The following is a 26,078-nucleotide window of genomic DNA, read 5'->3' as shown; positions in this document are numbered from 1 at the left end:
TCTGGTTGGCAATCAATGACTAGTGGTGTGCTTCAGGGATCAGTGTTCGGACTGCAATGGTGTGGAGTTGAGAACCACGTGTGTTGAAGTTTGCAGATGACAAATGTTTAGAGGCATATGTTAAAGTGTGTGGGTGAAGGTCTGGCAGATGGAGTACAATGTTGGTAAATGTGAAGTCATCCATTTTAGGAGCAATAATAGTAAAAAGGACTATTAATTGAACAGTAAAAAATTGCAGTAAGCTACTGTGCAGTGGGACCTGGGTTTCCTTGAGCTTAAATCGCAGAAGGCTGGTCTGCGGATGCAACATGTAAATACTAAGGCAAATGGAATATCATCATTTATTGGTGGAGGAATTGAGTTTAAAAGCGGGTGGATATGTTGTGGCTGTATAGGGTGCTGGTGAGGTCACATCTAGAGTACTCTGTGCAGTTTTGGTCTCCTTACTTGAGAAAGGAGGTATTGACACTAAAGAGGTTACAGAGGAAGCTCACTAGGTTCTTGAGTTGAGGGGGTTGGTTTAAGAGGAGAGACTGAGTAGGCTGGGATTATAATCATTGGACTTTAGAAGATTGGTGGGGGGGGAGGTGGGTGGGGAAGGAATCTTACTGAGACATATAAAATTATCAAGGGAATAGATGAGATTGAAGCAGGAAAAAAGTTGCCACTGGCGGGTGAACCTAGAACAAGAGGGCATTGACTCAAAATCAGGGGGAGCAGATTTAGGACTGAATTGAGAAGGAATTTCTTCACCCAGAGGGTTGTGAATTTGTCGAATTCCCTGCCCAGTGAAGTAGTTGAGGTTTCCTCATTGAATGTTTTTCAAGCTGAGATAATGTTTTGAAGAGTAAAGGAATTCAGGGTTATGGTGAGAGGCTGGGTAAGTAGAGCTGAGGCTGGGAAAAGTTCAGCCATGATCTTATTAAATGGCAGAGTGGGCTCAAAGTTCCAGATAGCCAACTCTTAATCCAGATTCTTATGCTTGTAATTCTTAGTGGTCAATCATCCCAAACGTAGAACATCACTGCAGGAGTTTCTCAGGTTAGTATCCTTGGCCCAACCACTCTGAGCTGCCTCGATGACTTTACGTTTGAATGAAAGTCCAAGTGGGTACTCTGATTGCACAATATGTAGCACCATTTGAGACTCCTCCGGCACACAAGCAATCTCTGTCCTAACACTGTAAAAGAAGTTCAGTCACATGGAGCACGTTTTGTGTAACAGGACATCTCAAGGTCCTTCAGGAGAGTTTGCAAAATAAACATTGGGCACGGACCCATTGAATGGTATTCCCTTGAATGACGAAAATTTTGATTGCAGGGCAAGTTTTGAACAAATATTAACAAGGAGAGAGGCAGACTGGTTGAGGGATGGAATATCAGAACTTCCTACTCAGGCAAAACCATAATGGAATGACTGACAGTCAGATGCTAAAGAGGGCAGAATGAGTGGAATGCAGCTATATCAGTGAGGAAGTGCAGGTAACAAGGCCAGGGAGCAACACAGCCCAATATGCAGATATCACAGAGTTACGGACTGGATATTCTAGTGAGCAAGAGGGATTTTTACAATTTTTAACTGGAGCAAATTTCTGTTCATGGAGGCAGTACCTTAGTGGTATTGTTGGTAGACTATTAAACTAGGGACCCAGGTCATGTTCGGAGGATTTGGTTTTAAGTTCTACAATGATGGATGAGTTGAATGAAGATATGGAATTGATTGTAGGAAAATCTCACCTGGTATACTGAAGTCCTTTAAAGGAAGGAAACAGTGTCCATAACCCAGTCTGCTGTATGTGATTCTAGATCTGCAGTGATGTGGTTGGCTCTTAACTGCCCTGGATGAGCGAGTGGTGCCCACATCCTGTGAATCAATAAAACATCTAGTGCTGTCGAATACACAGTCTGATAATTTAGCAACAGTGGATATGGAATAATTGGATAATGTCAGCAGACATATGAACACTAATGCTGAGACTTTGGATGAACTCACCTCATGGTATCATGTGGTTGAGAATAGCAGAAGCCAGGGATAGGGTCCTCCCTTGAGGGTTACCAACTTCTAGGTTTTTTGGAAAGGAAATGAGGCCACGTTGGTCTTCACTGGATGGATGATGATGGTGGAATTAAGGTGAGAGAGACCTTACCAGACAAGAGCATGAACTGTTACCAATATCAGTGAATGGGAGGAGGTTGGATGCTCGGCAATTGAATGGGAAAATGGTCAAGAGACGAGAAGTTGGTTCTCATGGACACGAGGAGCTCCCAAGGTAGGTGAGGAGCTAGACGAAGTTGCGTATTCAGGACTCTGACAAAGTGGAACTTCAGAGACAGTTTCAGGGAAAGGAGGGACATGGAAGAGACAGCTACTCAGATTATCTCAATCTGAAGACAAAGAAGCTGAATGAGCTCCTTCCAAGATGAAGGAGAGAGAAAGGGAACCTTTTCAAAAGGAAGTGCTAAGAACATTAGAAAGTGTTAGCAAGCTGGGTGTTTACTACAAATTTGATATAATTGACTTTTTAATCTCTTTGTAAACACCTGTAACCAAGCTAGAATTTCCACAAGGTCATTGAAAAAGACTACAATGAATCCAATTGGGTGCTGGGTGTGATCAACAGCAAATTCCAACTCCTTCAGTTATGGAAGTTACTCTGGCAGTTAACTTAGTGTTGTAGTGAATGCCCGGTATCATATTGCAGAGTTCCAGTAACAGATAATGATAGTGCATTGTGATAGGTTAGCCGAATCCCTGGTACATGAGCTAATACTGACATTGATGATGTTGTAATGTGATTGGTTCTCTCCATCACAGTTAACCTGTGTGGCAGATGGTATTTAGTTTAGAAAGATAAAGCAAGCCAGCATGATTGGCTTTGCTAATGTTATCCAATAAGCGCAGGAAGAACAACTGTATAAGTTGCAGGAGAACAAAGAGCCTGTGGGGAGACAGGGAATACATTTCATGGGCTCCCACAGCTTTGATTTTGCAAGATTAAAGTTTAATTTCATGAAGGATTTTCTGTATCTCTTGGTAATTTTTAAAACACTGATTTTTCTACAACACAGTCAGAGTGAGATCACTTCAATGAACACTTAGAAATAGGTTTGTTACAGTCATCCCTTTAACTGAGCTGGAGTTCATTAACTTCAGCGAAAACCTGCCCCAGTGGATATCATTCAGTTATCAATTACAAAAATAATTAAGTTCTTTGACATAGCTCCACATCAGGTGGGACTATGAAGTGGGGAGATGTTCACGGTAAAAACCAGGCTCTGTCATTTCTCATTAATACGCTGGTGTTTCAGCAGCTTGGATTTCACAATGAATCTCTTCCAACAGTCTGTGCAGCAGGACAGCCTCTAACTTCCGAGAGATCACTGGTGTTTTATGAGAAAATCCTTTCCCACAGGTGAATGGTCTCTGCCCAGTGTGGATCCGCTGGTGTTTAATGAAGTTGGATGATGGCTTGAACCCACACCCACAGTGAGAGCACATGAGGGTCTCTCATCACAGTGAGGATGTTGTTGGGATATCAGCGCCCCAGAGTTTTTAAAGCACCTCCCACATTCTGAGCATTTCAAAGGTCTGTTCTCTGTGTGAACTTGCTGGGGTTTCAGCAGGATAGATGATTGAGTGAATCCATTCCCACCTTTGGAACAGATGAGTGGCCTTTCCCCAGTGTGGCTGTATTTATATTGTGACAGGGCAAATGGTCTGCTGAAGACTTGTCCACATGTATAACACACATATGGTTTCTCCCCGACTGTGAACAGTGCTTTTTTCCTGCAAAATCCAATGATGTTCAGACGTCAATAAACTCAGCAGCTTGGTCAGATCGGGAAGTGATGCCTGGTTTTAAGTCGCCTCATTGCAAATCGTCTTCTTTCAATACCCTGTGAAATCCATTGAAAACAAAGGCAAATCAAGTGAGAACCCAGAAAAGATGTTTAAAACCATCAGATGCAACTGAATCCGGCAAGTCTGCTATCACCATACAGTGAGATCAGAGCTGATCCAATAATCTTCAGCTGTATTTTCCTGCTTTATGCCCCCACCCTTGAATCCCTTACTAATTAAAAATCTATTTATCTCAGCCTTGGACACAGAGCAGCACAGCTTTTACAGGCCCCTGCAGTATTCAGTACCCAAAGAGAAGGAATTCCTCCACATCTGTTTTTAATAGGCGATTCCTTACTCAGATTATGTCCTCAACTTTCAAATAAGTAGTAACTATCTCCCTGAATCTACAATGTCAAGCTCCTCAGAATCTTTCCAAAGGGTCTTGTCTTATTCTTCTGAACTTCAATGAGTACAGAAGCAGTCTGCTCAAACTCATCTCCTGAGAAATTCTTCCTATATCCGGGATCAATCTCCTGAAAACTCGATGGACTGCCTTTCCCAAAACAAAGTGCAAAAGCTATTCACAGGATTCCAAATGTGATCTGACTTGTGTCTTGTACAGTTTTCGCAAAACTTCCATTTTTCTCCCCATTCCCTTTAAATAAAAGCCAACTGACTATTTCCCTTCCTGAATACCCATTGAACCTGATGCTAGTTTTTCATCTTTCAAGCAGAAGGACCCACCATTCCATGCTGCAGCTTTCTGCAGAGGTTTTCCCTCGTTAAATAATATTCACCTCTCCTCGTCTTCCAGCCAAATTGCGTATATTTTCCCACAGTGCTGGAAGGAGGATGACGAGAATGAGAGGGGTTTTATCAACCATATCTTGAGCATAACCTCCCAAACCAGCCATTTCCACCACCACAAAGGACTGGGGAGCATGTGTATGTGACCAGCACTCCCTTGGAGATCCCTCCAACTCGCCCAACGTCCCAACATCCAGTGCTGGATGAATAGAAATTGCCTCCAATTTAATCAAGAACTTGGGAGCAGAGTCTGTTCGAGAGAGATGTGAGGAATGACTTTGATATGAAAAGGGTGGAAAAGCTTGTTAGTTTTCAGTCTGAGACAGATAAACTTTTGTTCAACAAAGGTATTCAGGGATATGGACCAAAGGGTGAACTCCACACACCAGCCATGAGTTCATTCAATAGTGGAACAGCTGAAAGGCCTTCTCCTGATCCTTTGTTCACTGAGAGCTGCAGGCCTCAGTCCCTGTTACAGACTTCCTAACTCCAACTGTATTGGCCCCTCAGGTAACTATCTGGACCAGGCTCTTCCCAACATTAAGGGAACATCAAACTTGGAGATCAGTTTTCAGCCACAGAGCCACATTCTTACCGTGACGTTTTATTTCCATTTCAGTAACGTGGCCTGACTCCAACACAGTCTCAGCTCCAGGTGCTGAAAATCTCATCCAGTCCTTTGTAACCTCAAGACTGAATGACTGTAACACACTCCTGATCCACCTCCCACTTTCAACCTCCCTGTAATCTTCAGCTCATCCAGCACCCTGCTGCCCGTGTGCTCACTCACACTGAGTTTTGTTCTCCTCACCCTGAGCTCACTGACCTAAAGAGGTCACAAATTGAGGAAAAGAAACAGTTTAACAAATTTCTTGTCCTTCTTTTCAAATCCTTCTATGATAGTGATCATTCCCATCTCTAATCTGTGCCAGCCACACATTCTTTCAAGATATCTGCACTTACGTAATTTTTGCCTCTTGAGCATGGTCAATTAATCTCCCCAAAAATAGTGGATGTTCTTTCAGTATGAAATGTTTAAAAATCAAATTAAGCATCAAGTCATTGAAATGGAGGGGCCAGACCAGGCGAGGTATCATGATTGCATGATGTCAGAGCAGGTGGACCCCATTGTGGTTCATAGCTACTACAACCATAAGTGTTGGTTGAGAGATTCCAGCTCAGATTGTTGTGCTGAAGTCTGAGCACCAAACACTGCCACACATCAGAGAGGGGCAAGAGTTACCGAGATGCTCTGTTTCAGGAGGCAATCACACCCCTTAGATGAACTGTCTCAAATCGATCAGTGGTCAGGTGTGACTATGAGTGATGCAGATAGAGGAAACCAGAGGGTAGTGCTAAATGAGCCTCAGCCCTTCAGCTTGTCAAACATGTTTGAGATTCTTGCTCCCTGTGTGGATAAGAGTGGGGTCTGTAGGGAGGATGAGCAAACTGACCACAGCACTGGGGGAGAGGGAGCCATTCAAGAGGAAGGAGAAGAGAAATGCAAGTGTAATCAGAAAGTGTAGTCAGGGGAATAGAAGGCAAATTTGCCTGCCTGGTGCCTGGGTTCACGCTGCAGAGGAATGATCCAGTTTGTCACTATAGACAGAACAAAGGAAGAAGTTCTGCTGAAGGAATATGTGCAGCTCAGGGATAAATTAAAAAAAAACAAAGTAAAACATCTCTGGATTACTTCCTGAGCCATAACATCAGCAAGATTATAACAGTAAGATGTATGGGGCTGAACGATTGGTGTAGGAGAAACAGGAGGTTTGAATTCACTGGATACTGGAGTCAGTACTGGGGAAGGATGGAACTGTTCCGATGTGACAGGCTACATGTGAATGATGCGGGGATCAGAGTCCTGGAAAATGGCATAACCAGGGCCTATATATTGGACTTTAAACTAAAACAAGGGGGTTGTTTTTCAGCTGCGTGCAAAATTATGGAAAAGACAAAATGGGGAAGTGCTCAGCACAGGTTAAAATTTCCACAACAAGAAAGTATCAGGAATCTAACTTCAAGCACGCAGATAAGGGGACACGTATGAGAAGCGGGACAATTAACGCAGGACTGAGGGACTTGTAACTGAATACACATGGACTACAGAACAAGGTAAATCAGCTGGTACGCCAGATTGAACTTGGCATTCACAATGCTGTAGCTATCAGAGAAAAGGCTGTAGCGGGTTCAGGGCTGTTAACTAATTATCCAAGCTATCGAAAAGGCAATGGGCAGAGTCAGAGGGGCTGCCTTGTTAGCAAGAAGCGAAATAGAGTCAGAAGGTGTAGAATCCATGAGGGTAGAGATCAGAAACTACAAAGGGAAAAAGACCCCGATGGAACTTGTGTAGCCATTGTCACGATGTGGGGGGGGAGAAAATAAATCAGGAGATTATTAAAGTATGTAAGGAACTGTTGCAATAATCATGGGAGACATGAATATATAGGTGGGCTGGGAAAAACAGGTTCTCAAGAAAACATGGAATTATCTGAGAGATTGTTTTGGACCAGTTTGTGACAGAGGCCACTCAGGTCCAGATCATTCTGGATTGAGTGACGTGTAATAAGGGAGACTTGATTATGGAGCTCAAAGTGAAGGAACTCAAAGTGGAGCTCAAAGTTGTGGGTGGCACAGTGGTTAGCACTGCTGCCTCACAGCGCCAGAGACCCAGGTTCCATTCCCGCCTCAGGCGACTGTGTGGAGTTTGCACATTCTCCCCGCGTCTTCGTGGGTTTCCTCCGGGTGCTCCAGTTTCTTCCCACAGTCCAAAAATGTGCAGGTTAGGTGAATTGGTCATTGCTAAATTGCTTGTAGTGTTAGGTGAAGGGGTAAATGTAGGAGAATGGGTCTGGGTGGGTTGCGCTTCGGGTCTGTGTGGACTTGTTGGGCTGAAGGGCCTGTTTCCACACTAAGTTATCTAATCTAACCTAAATAAGTATTCTAATCTAAGTAAACTCCTTGGAGGCAGTGGCCATAACCTAATAGAGTTCACCCTGCAGCTTGAGAGGGAGAAGATTGAATCAGATGTAACGGGATTACAATTGAGTAAAGGTAACTACGAAGACATGTGGGTGGAGCTGTCCAGAGATGGTTGGAAGCGAGAGTCAACCAGTGAAGACAATGGAGCAGCGATGTCAGGAGTTTCTGGGTTAATTCAGGAGACACTGCAGAAATTCATCCCAAGAAAGTAGAAACATACTAAGGGGAGAATGAGATCAACTAGGAGAAAATAAGGACTGCAGATGCTGGAGACCAGAGTTGAAAAGTGTGGTGCTGGAAAAGCACAGCAGGACAGGCAGCATGCGAGGAGCAGGAGAATCGACATTTCGGGCATAAGCCCTTTCTCAGGAATGAGGCTGGTGTGCCAAGAGGGCTGAGATGGGGGAGGGAGGGGTGGAATGGAGAGAATTTTGGAGAGGGGCGCTGGGAATACGATAGGTGGAAGGTGGTGAGGGTGATAGGCCGGAGAGGGGGTGGGGGATGGAGAGGTCGAGAAGATGATTGCAGGTCAAAAGGACGGTGCTGAATCCGGGGGTTGGGACTGAGATAAGGTGGGAGTAGGTGAAATTTGGAAGCTGAAGAAATCTACGTTCACCCCGTGTTGTTGGAGGGTTCCTAGTTGGAAGATGAGGCGCTCTTCCTCCAGGCATCGTGTGGCCAGGGTCTGGCGATGGAGGCGGCCAAGGACCTGCATGTCCTTGGCGGAGTGGGAGGAGGAGTTAAAGTGTTCAGCTACGGGGCGGTTGGGTTGGTTGTGCGGGTGTCCCAAAGGTGTTCCTTGATACGTTCCGCAAGTAGGCGGCCCGTCTCCCCAATGTAGAGGAGACCACATCGGGTGCAACGGATACAGTAAATGATGTGTGTGGAGGTGCAGGTGAAATTGCGACGGATATGGAAGGATCCATTGGGGCCTTTGAGGGATGTGGGTGGGGTGAGTGTGGGCACAAGTTTTGCACTTCTTGCGGTTGCAGGGGAAGGTGCCGGGAGTGGAGGTTGGGTTGGTGGGGGGTGTGGACCTGACAAGGGAGTTGCAGAGGGAGTGGTCTCTCCGGAACACTGATAGGGGTGGGGATGGAATTATATCCCTGGTGGCGGGGTCTGTTTGGAGGTGGTGGAAATGACAGAGGATGATACGATGTATCCGCAGGTTGATGGGGTGGAAGGTGAGGACCAGTGGGGTTCTGTCCTGGAGGCTATTGGAGGGGTGGGGTTCAGGTGCGGGAAGTGGAGGAGATGTGGCGGAGATCATTGGTGGAGAGTGTGGTCTCGTCTACATTGGGGAGACGGGCCACCTACTTGCGGAACGTTTCAGGGAACACCTCTGGGACACCCGCAACAACAAACCAAACCACCCGTGACTAAACACTTTTAACTCCCCCTCCTCCATCGCCAGACCAAGGCCACACGACGCCTCGAGGAAGAGCGCCTCGAGGAACGATCTGCCACCTAGGAACTCTCCAACTACACGGGATAAATGTAGATTTCTCGAGCTTCCTCATTTTGCCTCCCCAACCTTATCTCAGTCCCAACCCCCAGATTCAGCACAGCCCTCTTGACCTGCACTCTTCTTCCCAACCTCTCTGCCCCCAACCCCTCTCCAACTTATCACCCTCACCTCCTTCCACTTATCGTATTCCCAGCGCATCTCCCCCAAATTCTCCCCCCATTTATCTCAGCCCACTTGGCACACCAGCCTCATTCCTGAAGAATGGCTTATACCTGAAACGTTGACTCTCCTGCTCCGCAGATGCTGCCTGGCCTGCTATGCTTTTCCAGCACCATGCTTTTCAACTAAGGGGAGGATGAGACAACCCTGGTTGACATGAGAAGTCAGGGAGAGCATAAAGGCAACAGAAGCAGCACATAGTGTGGTAAAGATTAGTGGAAGCAGAATATTTGAAAGTCTTTAAAAAACAGAGATAACTTTTAAAAGAAAAAAGGTGAGGGGGGCAAAGAAGTGAAATATGAGAATAAGCGAGTTACTAATGTAAAAGAGGGCTGCAGGCCCTTCTGGATATCTAAACAGTTATGGACAGACAAGAGTGGACATTTGGACAGTTTGAAAACAATGCTGGAGAAGTAGTAATGGGGAACCACGGCATGGCAGAGGATCTGAAGAGGTACTTTCCATCAGTTTTTAACAGTGGAAGATACCAGCGACAAACCAGAACTTCAAGGGAGACGTGGAGACAGAAGTGAATGCATTGGCCATTGGTAAGGGGAAGATGCTGGGAAGCTGTAGGTGGATAAATCACCAAGACCGGATGGACTATACTACAGATAACTGAAGGAGACAGCAGAGTAGATCATTGGTGATGATCTTTCAGAAAGCACTAGAGTCAGGCAGGGTCCCAGATGACTGGAAAATGGCTAATGCAACACATGTTTAAGAAAGGAGGGCGGCAGAGGCAGGAAACTATTGGCTACGTAGCTAGAACATAGTCATTCCTAAGGTTTGAGAATCCCCTGTTTAGAATGAGGCTGCAGAGTACTTGAAAGTGTATGGTAAAATAGGGCAGAGTCAGCACAGCTTTGTTAAGGATAGGTCTTCCCTGACGGATCTGTTTGAATTCTTTGAGGAAGTAACAAGCAAGTTAGACAACACAGCCAGTGGAGGTAATTGATTTGCATTTCCAGAAGGCCTTTGATGAGGTACCACACAGCAGGTTGCTAAATAAGATAAAGGTAGAGAATTGGCTGCCTGGCAGAAGGCAGAGAGTTAGGATAAAAAGGGTCTTTTACAAAACGGCAGCCGGTGACTCATGAACATCCACAGTGATCAGTGTTGGGACCACAACTGTTCATGTTATGCCTTAACTATCTGGACAAAGGAACTGAGGGCATTGTTACCATGTTTGCAGATGAGACACATGTTGGTGGAGGGGCAGGTATTGCTGAGCAGGTGCGGAGGATGTAGAAGGATTTGGACAGGCTGCACGAGTGGACAAAGAAGTGACAGATGGAATACAATGTGGGAAATTGTGAGGTTATGCACTCTGTTAGAAGGAATAAAGTGGTTGATAACATTCTGAACAGGGAAAGGCTTCAGAAATCTCAAAGGCAAGGGACCTTGGGAGTTCTAGTTCAGGAATTCTTCTAAGGTTAACTGGCAGGTTCAATTGGCAGTTTGGAAGGCAAATGCCATTTTAACATTTATTTCAAGGAGGCTACAATACAAGAGCAGAGATGTACTGCTGAGGCTCTATCAGCTCTGGTCAGACTGCATTTGGAATATTGTGAGCAGCTTTGAGCCATTATCTCGGGAAGGATGTGCTTGTGTTGCGGGGAGCCCAGAGTACATTTACAAGAATGACCCCAGGATGAAGAACTTGTTAGAAAAACAGCAATTGAGGATAATTTCTGCGTCTGTATTCAATGGTATTTTTGATTAAGGAAAACATTGCTGCTCTAACTAGAGAAAATATTTCTGAAAAAGTTCATCCAGTGAAAAGATCTGGGTTAAAATAAGAAAGGGATAATCACCATGATGGGACTGTACTATAGGCCCAACAGTCAGAAGGAAACTGAGGAACAAATATACACAGATTTCAGATATATGTAAGAATATAAAGGCCGTAATAGTAGGTTTTTACAAACATTGTCTGGAAGTACCATTGTGTTAAAGGCTTGAATGGAGAAGAGACTTTTAAAATTCGAAGAAAATTTCTTAATTAACATTTAAATGTTCTGAGAGAATTAGCTTCATGATCCAGGATACAAATGCTACAGTAAGCTTAGAAAGTGGGGGTGAGAGAGGAGGGGCGTGGCGGTTTTGATAAGGGATAGCATTACTATTGTACTTGGGGATGATATTCCTGGGAAGTTAGTTGGATGGTACTGAGAAATAAGAAAGGGATGGTCATCTTATTGGAATTGTATTACAGACTCCCTCATAGCCAGTAAAAAGAAATTCAGAAACAAATTTGTAAGGAGATTTCAGTTCTCTGTAAGAATAATATGGTGGTTATGGTAGGGGATTTTAACATTCAAAATGTAGACAGGGACTGCCATAGGTTTAGAAGGAGAGGAATTTAAGTGTGTACAAGGAATGTTTCTGATTTAGTATGTGGATGGTTCTGCCAGAGAAGGTGCAAAATTTGACCTACTCCTGGGAAATAAGGCAGGGCAGATGACTGAGGTATCAGTGGGGGAGCAGTTTGGAGCCAGCAACCATAAATCTGTTTGTTTTTAAATAGTGATGGAAAAGGACAGACCGGTTCTTAAAGCTGAAGTTCAAAATTGAAGGAAGGCTAATTTTGACAGCATTAGGCAAGGACTTTCAAAAGCTGATTGGGGGCAGATGTTTGGAGGTAAAGTGAAGGCTGGAAAATAGGAAGCCTTCAAAATGCGATAACAAGAGTCCAGAGTTAGTATATTCCTGTTTGGGTGAAAGGAAAGGCCGGTAGGTGTAGGGAATGCTGGATGACGAGAGAAATTGAGGTTTTGGTTCAGAAAAAATGAAGCATATGTCAGGTGTAGTCAGGAGAAATTGAGTGAATCCCTAGAGTATAAAGGTAGTAGGAGTATCCTTAAGAGAGAAATCCCAAGGGCAAAAAGGAGACATGAGACAGCTTTGGCAAATAGAAGTAAGGAGAATGCAAAGAGTTTTTAGAAATAGATTAAGGACAAAAGAGTATCTAGGGAGAGAATAGGGTCTCTCAAAATCAGCAAGGCACGTGATGCGTGGAGCCATGGGAGAATGGGAAGATACTAAATGAGTACTTTGCATCAGTGTTCACTGTGAAGGAGGATATGGAAGATAATAGAATGTGGGAAAATAGATAGTGATATCTTGATAAATGTTCACATTACAGAGGAGAAAGTGCTGGATGCCTTGAAAGGCATAAAAGTGGATAAATCCCCAAGACCTGATCAGGTGCACCCTCGAGCTCTGTGGGAAGGTAGGGAAGTGATTGCTGGGCACCTTGCTGAGATATTTTTATCATTGATAGTCGGAGGTGAGGTGCTGGGTGACTGGAAGACTGTTAATGTGGTGCCACTATTTAAGAAAGGTGGTAAGGAAAAGCCAGGCAACTATGGACCGGTGAGTCTGATATCGGCGGTGGGCAAGATGTTGGAGGGAATCCTGAGAAACCGGATTGACATGCATTTGGTAAGGCAAGGACTGATTAGGGCTAGTCAGCATGGTTTAGTGCGTGGGAAAACGTGTGACATGAACTTGAATGAGTTGTTTTGAAGTAGTAACAAAGAAGATTGATGAGGTCAGAGTGGTGAATGTGATCTATATGGCCTTCAGTAAGGCTTTCAATGAGGTTCTTCATGGGAGATTGGTTAGCAAGGTTAAATCTCATGGAATACAAGGAAGGTAGCCAATTGGATGCAGAACTTGCTTGATGGTAGAAGATGGGGGTGATGGTGGAGGAGAGCTGCTTTTCAGACTGGAGGTTTGTGACCAGTGGTGTGTTGGATCCACTGCTTTTCATCATTTATGTGAATGATTTGGATTTGAACATAGCAGGTATAGTTAATAAGTTTGCAGATGACACCAAAATTGGACAGCAAAGAAGGTTCCTTCAAAGTATAACAGGGCCTTGATCACATGGCCAATGGGCTGAGGCGTTTTCTTCATTAGTCAGTGCATCCATTATAGGAGTTGGGAGGTCATGTTGTGGCTGTGCAGGTCATTGGTGAGGCCAGTTTTGGAATAGTGCATGCAATACTGGTCTCCTTCGTATTGGAAGGATATTGTGAAATGTTGAAGGGTTCGGAAAAGATTTACAAGGAATTTGTCAGGGTTGGAGGATTTGAGCTATAGAGAGAGGCTGAACAGGCTAGGGCTGACCACACAGAGGTTTATAAAATCATAAGGGACAATGTCTCTTCCCTGAGGTGGGCGAGTATAAAACTAGAGGCGTAGGTTTAAGGTAAACAGGGAACGATTCACACATAAGATGGTACAAGTAAGGAATGAGCTGCCAGAGGAAGGAGGAGGAGGCTGGTACAATTATAACATTTAAAAAGGCATCTGGATGGGTACACGGATAGGAAGGGTTCAAAGGGATATGGGTCAAGTGGGACTAGATTAGTTTCTGACATCTGTTTGTCATGGATGAGTAGGACTAAAGAGTGCTGTATATCTTGATGACTCAATAGCTGTGAATGATAACATTTATTGGAAATGGGGTGATGTGAATTGAGAATGGAGAGGGATTAAAAATAAGTTATAATTGGTTAGTGGTATTTGACTATGCTTGTGAAAACTTCTCTCTCGAAATTGAGTTCCATGTGTGTCTAATTCAGCTGTTCTGTGACTGTGGAAAGTATGTTTTTCAGTCTGACAGCGATAACATACCTGCTGTTTGTTAGAAGGAACTGATCACACTTGGCTTCATACCGAGAGAATGTTACATCGTCTTGCTCCTTCATGTAATTGTCTGGAGGAAGAGAGAAGAGACATGCCCTGTGAGTCAACATTAAGTGAGTTTGACAGTATCAAACCTTTCAAGATAATATTCATTTTATAATCATGAGGCTGTGTTTCTTTCAAGCCAGCATTTCAAACATAATTACAGGTCTGACTCCATTCTTGGCCTGAGTTGCTCTTTGTCTGGTGATTGTAACAAAAGAAATCTACACCAATTCACTGAGAACCAGCTCCTAACCAATACCTCTACAACTCCACAATGGGGCTACCCATTACAAGTTTGTGTCTGGATCTGAGAGTTTCCTTATCAATCCATACCTGTCAGTTCCTGCGAGGTGAATGTGGGAGTACAGCTGTCAACCTGTACCTGTCAGTATAGGCCATGCAAATGAGAGTGTTACTATTGTTATCAATCTGTCTCTGTCCCTGTCACTCTCTGCAATGTCCGAAATGTATTTACTAGAGAGTGACAGGGAGAGATTGATAACTACATTCACATAGTATAAACTGACAGGTATAGATTGATAATTGAACTCCTATCCACATAGTAGAAACTGGCAGAAACTGATTGATAATATATTTTAAATAAATAGGATCAGTTCCTATGTGTTTCACCGATGGGGATGGAGAGTTTAGTTATGAATATATACTTGTCAGTTTCTGCCGTTATGAATGTGTGAATTTACTTAACAATCTTTCTCTAACAGTTTCTGCTATGTATCTTGACAGTGTAGTTATCAACCTGAACCTGTCAGTTTCAGCTTTGAGAATGGGTGTGTCATTCTCAGTATCTCCCTGCCAGTTTCTGCTGTATGAGTATTAAATGCAGTCATCAATTTGTGCCTGTCAGTATCTTCTGTATGAATGCAGATATTGATCTCTACCTGTCAGTTTTAGCTATAATCAATTTCTCAGTGCAATTATCAAACAGTACCTGTCAGGTTTTGCTATTTGACACCAGAGTATCATTGTCAATCTGTTTCTACTGCGTCAATTTGAGAGAGCCAATACCAATCTGTCCTGTCAGATTCTTCCCTATCAATATGTGACTAGTTCAGTTATCATTGTCTACCTGTCATTTTCTTAATTGTCAATCTGTACCTTCAGACTCTGCTGTGTGAATACATAAATATAGTTATCCATCTATAGCTGTCAGTTTCTGTTTGGTGAATATGTCTGTGTAATTGTCAATTCCTGACAGTTTATGCGATGTGAATGTGTGAGCTGAACTTTCATCTGTCACCATCAGTTTCTGCTTTGTGAATAAGGGAGTTTAATTATCAATCGTTCCTGTCAGGTGCTGTAATGTCAGGGATTTCCTGTGACTGTAGCTATCAACCTGTACCTCTCCGATTTTGCGACATGAGGGTGCAGTTTTTCACTTGATATTATCTGATTTATTATTGTCACATGTATAGAGATACAATGAAAAGTATTGTTTTGAGTGCCTTACAGGCAGACCATATCATACAAAGTGCATTAGGTTAATAGAACAGCATCTGGAATAAAGTGTTAAAGTTGCAGAGAAGGTGCAGAGAGAGAGATTAACATTAAAATTTGAGAGGTGCATTCAAAAGTCTAATAACAGCAGAGAATCAGTTCTTGAGTCTGTTGAATGGTGTATTCAAACTTCTGTATTTTCCACCTGACAGACCAGGGTGGAGGAGCATAGAACTGGTGTCAGATGAGTCTTTGATTATATTGGCTGCTTTCCTGAGACAGGGGCAAGTATAAAGAGAGCCTCTGGATGAAAGGCTGCTTTCAGTGATGGACTGGACTGTGCTCGCAACTCACTGTAGTTTCTTGTGGTCTTGGGCAGAACAGTAGCTATACCACACCGTGACGTATCCAGATAGGTAGTGCATCTATAAAAATTTGCAGGAGTCTTCATAGACATGGTGAATTTCCTTAGCCTCCTGAGGATGTCTGCTTGGTGAATGAGTTTGGGTAATTGTCAATCTAAGCCTGCCAGTTTCTGCTATGTGAATGGGAGAATTTAGTGTTTAACAGCCTCTGTCAGGTTTGTGAAGGTTTTAGTTAAGTTTAGTTAAGAATCCTTCCCGGTTAGGCTCTGTAATGTACATGTGAATGTAGTTAGCAATTTTCTCTGGTAGTTTCTGCTCTGTGAATATGAAAATGTAGTTATTAATCTCTAAATGAAAACCAAAAGAACTGCAGATGCTGAAAATCAGAACCAAAATTAAATTGTTGCCAAAGCTCAGCAGGTCTGACAGAGTCTATGGACAGAAATCAGAATTAACATTTCCAGTCCAGAAACCCTTCCTGAGAATTGATGGTAGCCAGGAAATGTTTAGTTTTTTTTCTGCAGAAGGTAGGGTATGTTGAAGGGTTGGGAGTAAATGGTAGATGGATGTAGAATCCAAAGATCATGGTCAGACGAGGAAGGTGAATCACTATTAACAGGGACTTTTAGTGACTGTTGGTGTATAATAGCAGAACTTGTGATAACAAGGCCTGGTGTGAGGGGTTCTGGGTAATGACACAGGAAAGCTCTTGCCCTAAGGTTGTAGAACTCAATATTGGGCCCAGAAGGCTGTCGGGTTCCCAACCAGAAAATGAGGTGCTGTTCTTCCAGCTTGCACTGAGCTTTAGCTGGAGCACTGCAGCAAGCCTGAGGCAGAGATGTTGGCCAGGGAACAGGGTGGTGTTGAAGTGGCAAGCAACTGGAAGCTCAGGGTCTTGTTTTCTGGACAGAACGTAGGTGTTCAGCAAAGTGGACACTCAATCTACACTCAGTTTCTCCAGAATAGTGAAGAGCACATGGCAGCTAGGAGAATGCACAGTCAGTTCTGTGGAAGGGTCACTAGACCTCAAATGTAACACTGATTTCTTTTATTATCAATCTCTACCTGTCAGTTTCTCCTGTGAGTATGAGAGTGTCATTATCAAACTGTACATGTCAATTTAAATAATTTGAAACAGTGTTATCAATCTGTTCCTGTCAGTTTCTGCTTTGTGAATGAAAATGCAGTTACGAGTCTTCCTCTGAAATGTCCTGCCATGTGCATTTGAGTGTGATTGAACAATCTGCCCTGTTATATTCTGCTCTGTGTATCTCAGGATCTAGCTATGAATCTGTATCTGTATCTGTCAACATCTAGTTTATAAATGTGCAAATGCATTTATCAGACTGTACCTGCCAGTGTTTGTAAAGTGTGTGTGGGGAGTGTGAGGGGTGTGTTTAAGTATCATGTCATCCCTTTCAGTTTCTGCAGGGTGAATTGGTGAGAACAGCTACCAATCTACACCTTTTCAGTTTCTGTTGTGTCCACATGAGTGTTCAGGAATTGATCTAACCTTGTCAGTTTCTGCTGTGACTGAGAGTCAAGGGCTCAATCAGTACCAGCCACTTTCAAATCTTATGCATCAAAGTTGCTTAATGCACTGACAGCAAATAATATTATATGAATCCAATGATGACAACGAATCTATTGTCGTTTGCCTGAAAAACCAATCTTGTTCACTAATGTCCTTTAAGGAAGGAAACTGCCATCCTTATCTGGTCTGGCCTACATGTGTTTCCAGACCCACATCAATGTGGCTGACACATAACTACCCCCTGGGCAGTTAGGGATGGGCAATAAATGCTGGCCAAGCCAGTGATGCCCTCGTCCTGTGAATGAATTTAGGAAAAATAATTCTCAGTGACTGTGACTGATTCCGAGATAGCAGATTTTAGGATGTTGCGATTGGCCCTGAATGTCTTCTGCATTTTCTGCTTTATGAGAGGTACAGAATTGGTACGGCTATTCAGCCCATTGTGTCCCAAGTTAAAATTTCCAGTCCAGTAACCGTTCCTGAGAACTGACATGCTATTCTTCACCTGTTCTCCATTCTAGATTCTACTAACTGTTGGGATTCTGAACTTTATCCACTTACTGCCAGTATCTCTATATAAATGCTAATTTGAGATTAATTGTGCCGTTATCTGTCTTTGAATAACTATAGTGCCAGTTTTGTTCTGTGGGCAACAGTGTCAGGTAGAGTACGTGGATCTCATTCTCATGTTCAGCTGTGTTTGTTTTGGTTCGAGTGTAGGATAAACTCGATCAACATTCACTAACCTTTTGTGATGAAGAGATTAATGTTGGATGAATATTTATCTTTGCCATGAATCTGAATTTTATTGTATTCAGACAGTTTTTTTTTTAACATTTTGTGTATACAGGAGCCTTTATCAGTTGCTGCTGGACACAAAGATATAACAGCTGACACTAACTGAAGCAAATAATGGTTTGGTGAGTTAATTTAAAACTGACCATATTTGGAAATACCTGGGCCTAAATTTCATTTTTTTCCCCCCTTTTTCCAATAACTGGCAGAGTGTGAGTGAATTTTCTGTTGTGCTGCCAATCTGGATCACTTGAAAGGAGTGGCACTGATCTCTATCACACTGACATTTTTTGGATGTCATCTTATGTTTCCAGTTCTGCATGTCATGATCTGACACACTTTATGAGGTGGGTTTAATGCCTTATAAATCAATGTTTCATACATTAAAACGTATGGAAATGCTTCTGCATTACTCAGCCCTTCAACCAGAATAAAATGTGCAGAATGTGTGTGTGTTCATCAGCACCAGGCTCAGTGTGAGAATGAGATTCATTCACTCTCTGATACTAGATATCAGTGTGGTCCTTTATTCTTGGTTATTGTTTCACAGTTCTTCAGTGTCATCCAAATTGAAACATATCACTTTCAGTAACTGCTCCTGTACTTCAGTGTTCAAACTTCTGCTACTTGTTATGAAAGAGGTACTATCCATTGCCACTGGAGTCAGCTCCTGTCAGTGAAAGTGGATGTGTTTGTATATCTGTTAATCTCTGCACTGCACATGTAGTTCAATATCCACAGTCAATGTTCCTTAGTTGTAGTGCCTTTAGGATCCATGGACAGGTGCATGTGCAACACATTGCAGCAGAAAAGTATGTATGCTTTTCTTCAGAGTCAAGGGGAGAAAAGCAAAGGACTTTTGTAACTCCTACAGTGCAGAGTCGAAATAGGAAAAGTAGGGATATCAAGGTCAGGTTTTCAGGATGCTATCAATTATTGCATCGTGACATATTTTACCAATAAATTAATGATCAGTATTAACCAAACCAATTTGCAATTAAGTGAACATTTCATCTGCATTCCAGTTGACTGACCTTTCCTTGTACAGACTGGACAGGATCTAGTGCAGTGGTCTAGTGTTGCTCTATGTTTTTTGGTTGGGGAGGGTGGAGGTAAGGCAGGGGAGGAAGGAGGAGGAGGACGAGGAGGAGGAGGAGGAGATTCCACCATTCAGTGAAGAATACTTGAACTGTCAAATTCAATTTATTGAACCATCAACTCTTATTGGAAAAAAATTGAGCAGCTTGATAAACCTCCCAAATTTGGCTTTTTCTATTTTTTTGCACTGCTTTAAATGGCAACCATTTGATTCCATTGACTCCTTCTCAAAACTATACCCTGATTCCTTGCGTTTTTCTAATGTATCGACGGAAGAGTCAAAAAGAAAATCAAAACACATTTTGAAATGCATATGGAATAATAAAAAAGCTTTTTTGCTGGACAGAAGAAGAAAACAACTACAAAATTATGAAATGGAGAAACACACTCCGATACAGATGGGGACGACAGCTTCTCTGCTGCCATGACATTTTTAGTGGAAAGGGAATTCTGGTTAAAACAGATTAGAAATGTTAGTTTAGTTAACTATTATGTTGTTGTACATTTTCTTTGATTAGTCAGACTTAATAATTTGAAGACACTGAAACTGATTTCCGCTCCCAGATCTCAAGTCAAAGAAATTTACAGCACAGAATAATGTCATGTTTTCTGCTAGTTGCAGTGTTTATGGATCTTCATTACTGTTAGAAGTTGCAATGAGTATTTCAGGATAGTGTATGGCAGGAGTTTGTGGGTATAATTGAAGACACTGTACAGAGGTTCATCCCCAAGAAAAGAAAGATTATCCGGGGAGGGATTAGACAGCCATGACTGACAAAGAAAGTCAGGAAATGTATTAAAGAAAAAAGAGAGATCCTATAAAGTGGCCAAGAGCAGTGGGAAATCAGAAGATTGGGAAGGCTACAAAAACAAACGGAGGATAACAAAGAGAGGAATAAGGAAGGAGAGGATCAAATATAAAGGTAGGCTAGCCAGTAATATTAGAAATGATATGAATTGAAAGGAACTTTTACTAAGAAACAAACGACAGGCAAAAGTAGACATTGGGCCACTTCAAACTGATGCTGGAAGCCTAGTGAAGGGAGATAAGGAAATAGCAGGAGTACTTAACAAGTACTTTGCGTCAGTCTTCACAGTGGAAGACATGAGTAATATCCCAACAATTAAAGGGAGTCAGGGGGCTGAGTTGAGTATGGCTCCCATTACAAAAGAGAGAATGCTAGAAAAGCTAAAAGGTCTTAAAATTGATAAATCTCCTGGCCCCGATGGGATACATCCTAGAGTTCTGAGAGAGGTAGCTGAGGAAATAGCGGAGGCATTGGTTGAGATCTTTCAAAAGTCATTGGAGTCAGGGAAAGTCCTGGATGATTGGAAGATCGCTGTTGTAACCCCCTTTTTCAAGAAAGGATCAACACAAAAGATGGAAAATGATAGACCAATTAGCCTAACCTCGGTTATTGGTAAAATTCTAGAATCCATCATTAAGGATGAGATTTCTAATTTCTTGGAAGAGCAGAGTCTGATTAGAACAAGTCAACATGGATTTAGTAAGGGGAGGTCGTGTCTGACAAATCTGTTGGAATTCTTTGAAGAGGTGACAAGTAGGTTAGACAAGAGAAACCCAGTGGATGTGGTCTATCTAGACTTCCAAAAGGCCTTTGAGAAGGTGCCACATGGGAGGCTGCTGAGCAAGGTGTGGGCCCATGGTGTTCGAGGTGAGCTACTGGTATGGGTTGAGGATTGGCTGTCAGACAGAAGGCAGAGAGTTGGGATAAAGGTTCTTTTTCGGAATGGCAGCCGGTGACAAGCGGTGTCCCGCAGGGTTCAGTGTTGGGGCTGCAGCTGTTCACATTATATATTAATGATCTGGATGAAGGGACTGGGGGCATTCTAGCGAAGTTTGCCGACGATATGAAGTTAGGCGGTCCAGGAAATGGCTGATGGAATTCAATGTGAGCAAATGCAACATCTTGCACTTTGGAAAAAAGAATAAAAGCATAGACTACTGTCTAAACGGTGAGAAAATTCGCAAAGCCACAGTACAAAGGGATCTGGGAGTGCTAGTCGAGGATTCTCGAAAGGTAAACATGCAGGTTGGGTCCGTGATTAAGAAAGCGAATGCAATGTTGTCATTTATCTCTAGAGGGTTGGAATATAAAAGCACCGTTGTGCTACTGAGACTTTATAAAGCTCTGGTTAGGCCCCATTTGGAGTACTGTGTCCAGTTTTGGTCCCCACACCTCAGGAAGGACATACTGCACTGGAGCGTGTCCAGCGGAGATTCAGACGGATGATCCCTGGAATGGTCGGTCTAACGTACGTGGAACGGCTGAGGATCCTGAGTTGTATATTCACTGTTTTCCTTCCCGGCTGCCCCTCTGCTCGCCGTCACTTCCCTTGCTGCTTCCGCTCTTTCTGTGAAGAAAGAGAAAAAAGAACACCGCTGCCACTACAGGTAAGTAATTTTAAAACAAACTGTCTTATCTTAGCTGTCGTCTCCCGGGTTCGCTTTTACTCAGCCGCTGCTCCCACTCAAAAAAAATCTTGCCTAACTTGACTTACAGCTGAAAAATCTTCTGTCTTCCTCCAAGCAAGTATTTGAATGATGAAGACAATGTCATATTTCCTAAGTACAAAGCCAAGTGTGAGCAGTCGCTTCAAACAAACAGCAGGTATGTTACCACTGTTAAAGCAGAAAGCATTCTTTCCACAGGCACAGAGCTGATTGGATCAGACTTAGTTTGAGCTCAATTTCCAGAGAGATATCTAAATGAGCAAACAGTCAGACACAAGAGGCCTTTCTCTGGCTGTGTGTGGGCCTGCTGAGGGAGGCAGAGTGGGAAGGAGCTGCTGTGGGACATTCTTGGGGTTTTTAATCGCCTAAACACTGATGGAAATTCATTATTTGGCTTCTGTTTCACGCTTTATGTTGTGAATAGACATTGAAGTGTTGGGAAATAAAGGGCAGTGATCTAAATGTGATAAAAGTGCCTGTTGTTCTTCCTTCAAAGTTCGTGTTTTTTTGGGAGCTGAATATTGAACTGTGTAATCATTATATTTTTGGAGCTGTGCATGTGTTGGTTAGTTTATTTTCATCTGAGTAAATTATTTCAGAATTTCGCAAACAGTAGAAAACTGGGAGGAGATCAGTGTTGCTTTGTAACCAGACCCTGCTCTGTTTAAAAACAGAAGTATCATTATCATGACCTGACTGTTGCGTTGATCAGTTGATGTCTTTCTACTCAGATATCATGATATCTCTCTTTTTCTTCCCGCAGGCAAATGTTTGATGGACCAAGATAATGTAATATTTCCTCAGTACAAACCAAGTATGACTATCTGCTTTTACCAACCAGCAGGTATGTTACAGTTATCAGATTGGAGAACATCCTTTCCACAGTCAGTGGATTGAGTCAGATACACATTGAGCTCAATTTCCACAAGTATGCATTCAATCCGAGTCTGACACAACTAATGAAGTATTTTTTAAAAATTCTCCTTACTCGATGCACAACAGCACAGCTCCAATAAATTCCATTATGCATACCCAGTTATCATTTGCAACATCAGATGAGAGAGAGACTGTATCCTCGTATGAAATATACATTCAGGAATTACATTAATCCACGTATAGTAAAGGCAATTTTAAAGTTACAATCAAGGTGAACAAACAAGTCATGCTGTTACATTGTTACAACAAGGATATATAAAGAAGATGTTGAGTGCAGATGCAGAAAGAAACTTTGATAATTTCAGTAACTGAGAAAGTCAAAATTACGTTTGATAAATCATTGTCCTGGAAAAGACACAACAGTTGAACTCTATGTAAATTCTGAATGAACCTCTGGGCCAAAGCCTGATGTCGAGACCGTGCTCATCGCGTGTATACACACCCACAACCACCATCTCCATCCCACCCCCATATGTGTGCTTGCGCGCACACACACCATTCTATCTCCCACAGAGCTACTGACTGATTAACAATGGTTGCAAATTTCTACACCATCCTGAAATACACATTACAACACCTAACAGTGATGAAGATCCATATACACCGCAACTAGCAGAAAACATTTTATCAAACTGATTTCTACTCTCTGATCTTAAGTCAAAGAGATCGACAGCACAGAATATGTCTATTGAAATTATTAAATCTGCACTGATCATAACAGTCTATAACAACACAGCTGATTGAAAGGGATTAGAATTGTTAATTTATTGAGTATTCCATTTCCATAGATTTTTCATGGCAGCAGTTGAAGTTGTCATCCCCATCTGTGTCATAACGCCATTCTCCATTTCATCATTTTGTAGGATTTCTTTTCAGTCCAGAAAAAAAATTTTTCTTATTGTGTCTTTCAAAATTTGTTTCAAGAAATCTATGAAGAACCCTGCATTCATCTTGACTATCTCTCCATTAAACTATAAAAAGCATCAAAGAATCAGGGTATAGTTTTGTCAAGGAGTCAATGGAATCCGATCATTACTATTTAAAGCAGTGCAGAAAGAAAGAAAAAGCTAAAATTGATAGGTTTGTCAAGCTGCTCCTTTATTTTAACCACCAAGAGTTGGTTGTTCAATAAATTGAATTTGACTGTTTAAATATTCTTCACCAATAGTGGAAAATAAAAGACCTTTTGTTTGCCCCCACCCTACCAGAGAGCAACACAAGAATACTGTTCATGGCTTGTACCAGATCCTGTCCAGATTGGTAAATAGAATAGAATTGGCCACTTCTCTTTTCTGCACAAGGAGCATTGTCTTCAGTCAGCTGCAATGCAGTTGAAGTGTTCACTTAGGAGCAAATTGAATTAATGATCAGTATTAACCAAATCACTGGTAAAGTATTTCACTATGCAAAAATTGATAGCATCCTGAAAACCAGACCTTGATAACCCCACTGTTCCTGGTTAGACTCTGCACTATAGGAATGACAAAAGTCTATTGCTTTTCTCCCCTTGATTCTGAAGAAAAGCACAGATGCTTTTCTGCTGTAATGTGTTGCATGTTCACCTGTCCATGGATCCTATAGGCTCTAAAACTAAAGAACATAGGCTGTGGACATTATTCAACTACATATACAAGGCCAAATATTAGCAGATATAGAAACACATCCATGTTCACTGACAGGAGCTGACTCCAGTGGCAATGGATGAAACCTGATTCATGTCAAGTAGCAGAAGTTTAAACAATTAATTGTGCTTGCAGTTACTAAAAGTGTCATGTTTCAATTTAGACGACACTGAGCCACTGCGAAATACAATAACCAAGAATAAGGACCACATTGGTATCAAGTATCAGAGACTGATCGATTGAATTTAGTTCTCAGTCTCAGCCTGGTGCTGATGTAAACACACTTTATCCACACTCCCATTTTGTTTGAGGGCCTGAGTAATGCAGAAACATTTCCGTACATTTTATTGAATGAAATCCTGATTTATAAGGCATTAAGCCTACCTCAAAGTGTATCAGATCATGACATGCAGAACTGGAAACAGAAGAAGATATGCAGAAAATGTCAGTGTGGTATAGACCAGAACCGCTCCTTGAAAGTGATACAGATTGGCAGCACAACAGAAAACTCACTCGCGCACTCAGCCAGTTAATGGAGAAAGGGAAAAAAGAATGAAATTTAGGCCAAAAATGGACAGTTATAAATTGACTCACCAAACCATTAATCGCTTCAGTTAGTATTAGATATTATATTTTACAGTGTCCAGCAACGACTGATAAAGACTCCTGCATACGCAAAATGTAAAAAAAAAATCTGAAAACAATAACATTCAGATTCATGGCAAAGTAAACATTGAACCAACATTAATCCCTTGCTTACAAAGTGTTAGTGAATGTTGATCGAGTTTGTCCAATGCCCAGACTAAACAAATACAACTCAACGTGTAAAGAGAATGAGATTCACACACTCCACCTGATGCTGTTGCATACAAAACCAAACTGGCACTATAGTTATTCAATGGCAGAATACTGCAGAACTAATCTCACATGTCCATTTACCTTGAGATACTGGCAGTGAGTGAATGAAGTTCAGACGCCCAACAATTAGTGGAAATTACTATGGAGAACAGATGAACAAGAGAAGTCCCAGTGCAGACACAGTGGGCTGAATGGCTGTATCAATTCTGTGACTCTGCCATAAATCATAAAATGCAGAAGAGTTTAAGGCCCAATCACAACACCCTTAAAAACTAATATCACAGAATGAATCTCAGTCACAGAGAATTCCATTTCCTAAATTCAATCATGGGATGAGGGCATCACTGGCTAGGCCAGTATTTATTGCACATCCCTAACTGCTCAGGGGGTAGTTATGAGTCAACCACATTGCTGCGGGTGTGGAGACACAAGGATGGCAGTTTTCTTACAGGACATTAGTGAACTAGATGGGTTTTCCTGAAAATCAACCATAGATTCCTGGTGATGATTGGACTCTTAGAATATTATTGGTTGCCAGAGAATTAAGCAACTTTCATACATAAAAGAGTTGCCAAGAAACTGCCAAGTATAGATCAATTCCAAAACACTCGTGTGGATGCAAGAGAAACCGACAGATGAAGATTGATAGTTGCTCTCACATATTCACTCTGCAGAAACTGAAAGGGAGAGAATGATACATATACATGCGCACATGCACACGCAGGCACACACAAAACTAAACTAACACATTTACTTAGCAAACACTGGCATATACAGTCTGCTTAATGCATTTGTACATTTATAAAGTAGGTATGTTGACAGATACAGATTTATAACTCCATCCTGAGATACACAGAGCAGAATATAATAGGGACAGATTGAACAATCACACTCACATGGCAGGACATTTCAGAGG

General features: G+C 42.3%; 1 protein-coding gene across 1 annotated transcript in view; it reads left to right on the top strand.

Annotated features, from left to right (window-relative positions):
- The window catches only part of LOC132837100 (histone H4), a 1,051,674-nt gene that overhangs the window by 813,106 nt on the left and 212,490 nt on the right, over positions 1-26,078 (top strand). The window contains exon 5 of the mRNA XM_060856791.1: positions 19,237-19,248. Within this exon, the coding sequence (XP_060712774.1) occupies positions 19,237-19,248 (12 nt within the window). The remainder of the gene's footprint in view (positions 1-19,236; positions 19,249-26,078) is intronic.

This window comes from Hemiscyllium ocellatum, chromosome 49 (genome assembly GCF_020745735.1).
Source record: "Hemiscyllium ocellatum isolate sHemOce1 chromosome 49, sHemOce1.pat.X.cur, whole genome shotgun sequence".
NCBI lineage: Eukaryota > Metazoa > Chordata > Chondrichthyes > Orectolobiformes > Hemiscylliidae > Hemiscyllium > Hemiscyllium ocellatum.
The sequence above is the reverse complement of the archived record's forward strand: the minus strand, read 5'-3'. Positions and strand labels throughout refer to the sequence as shown.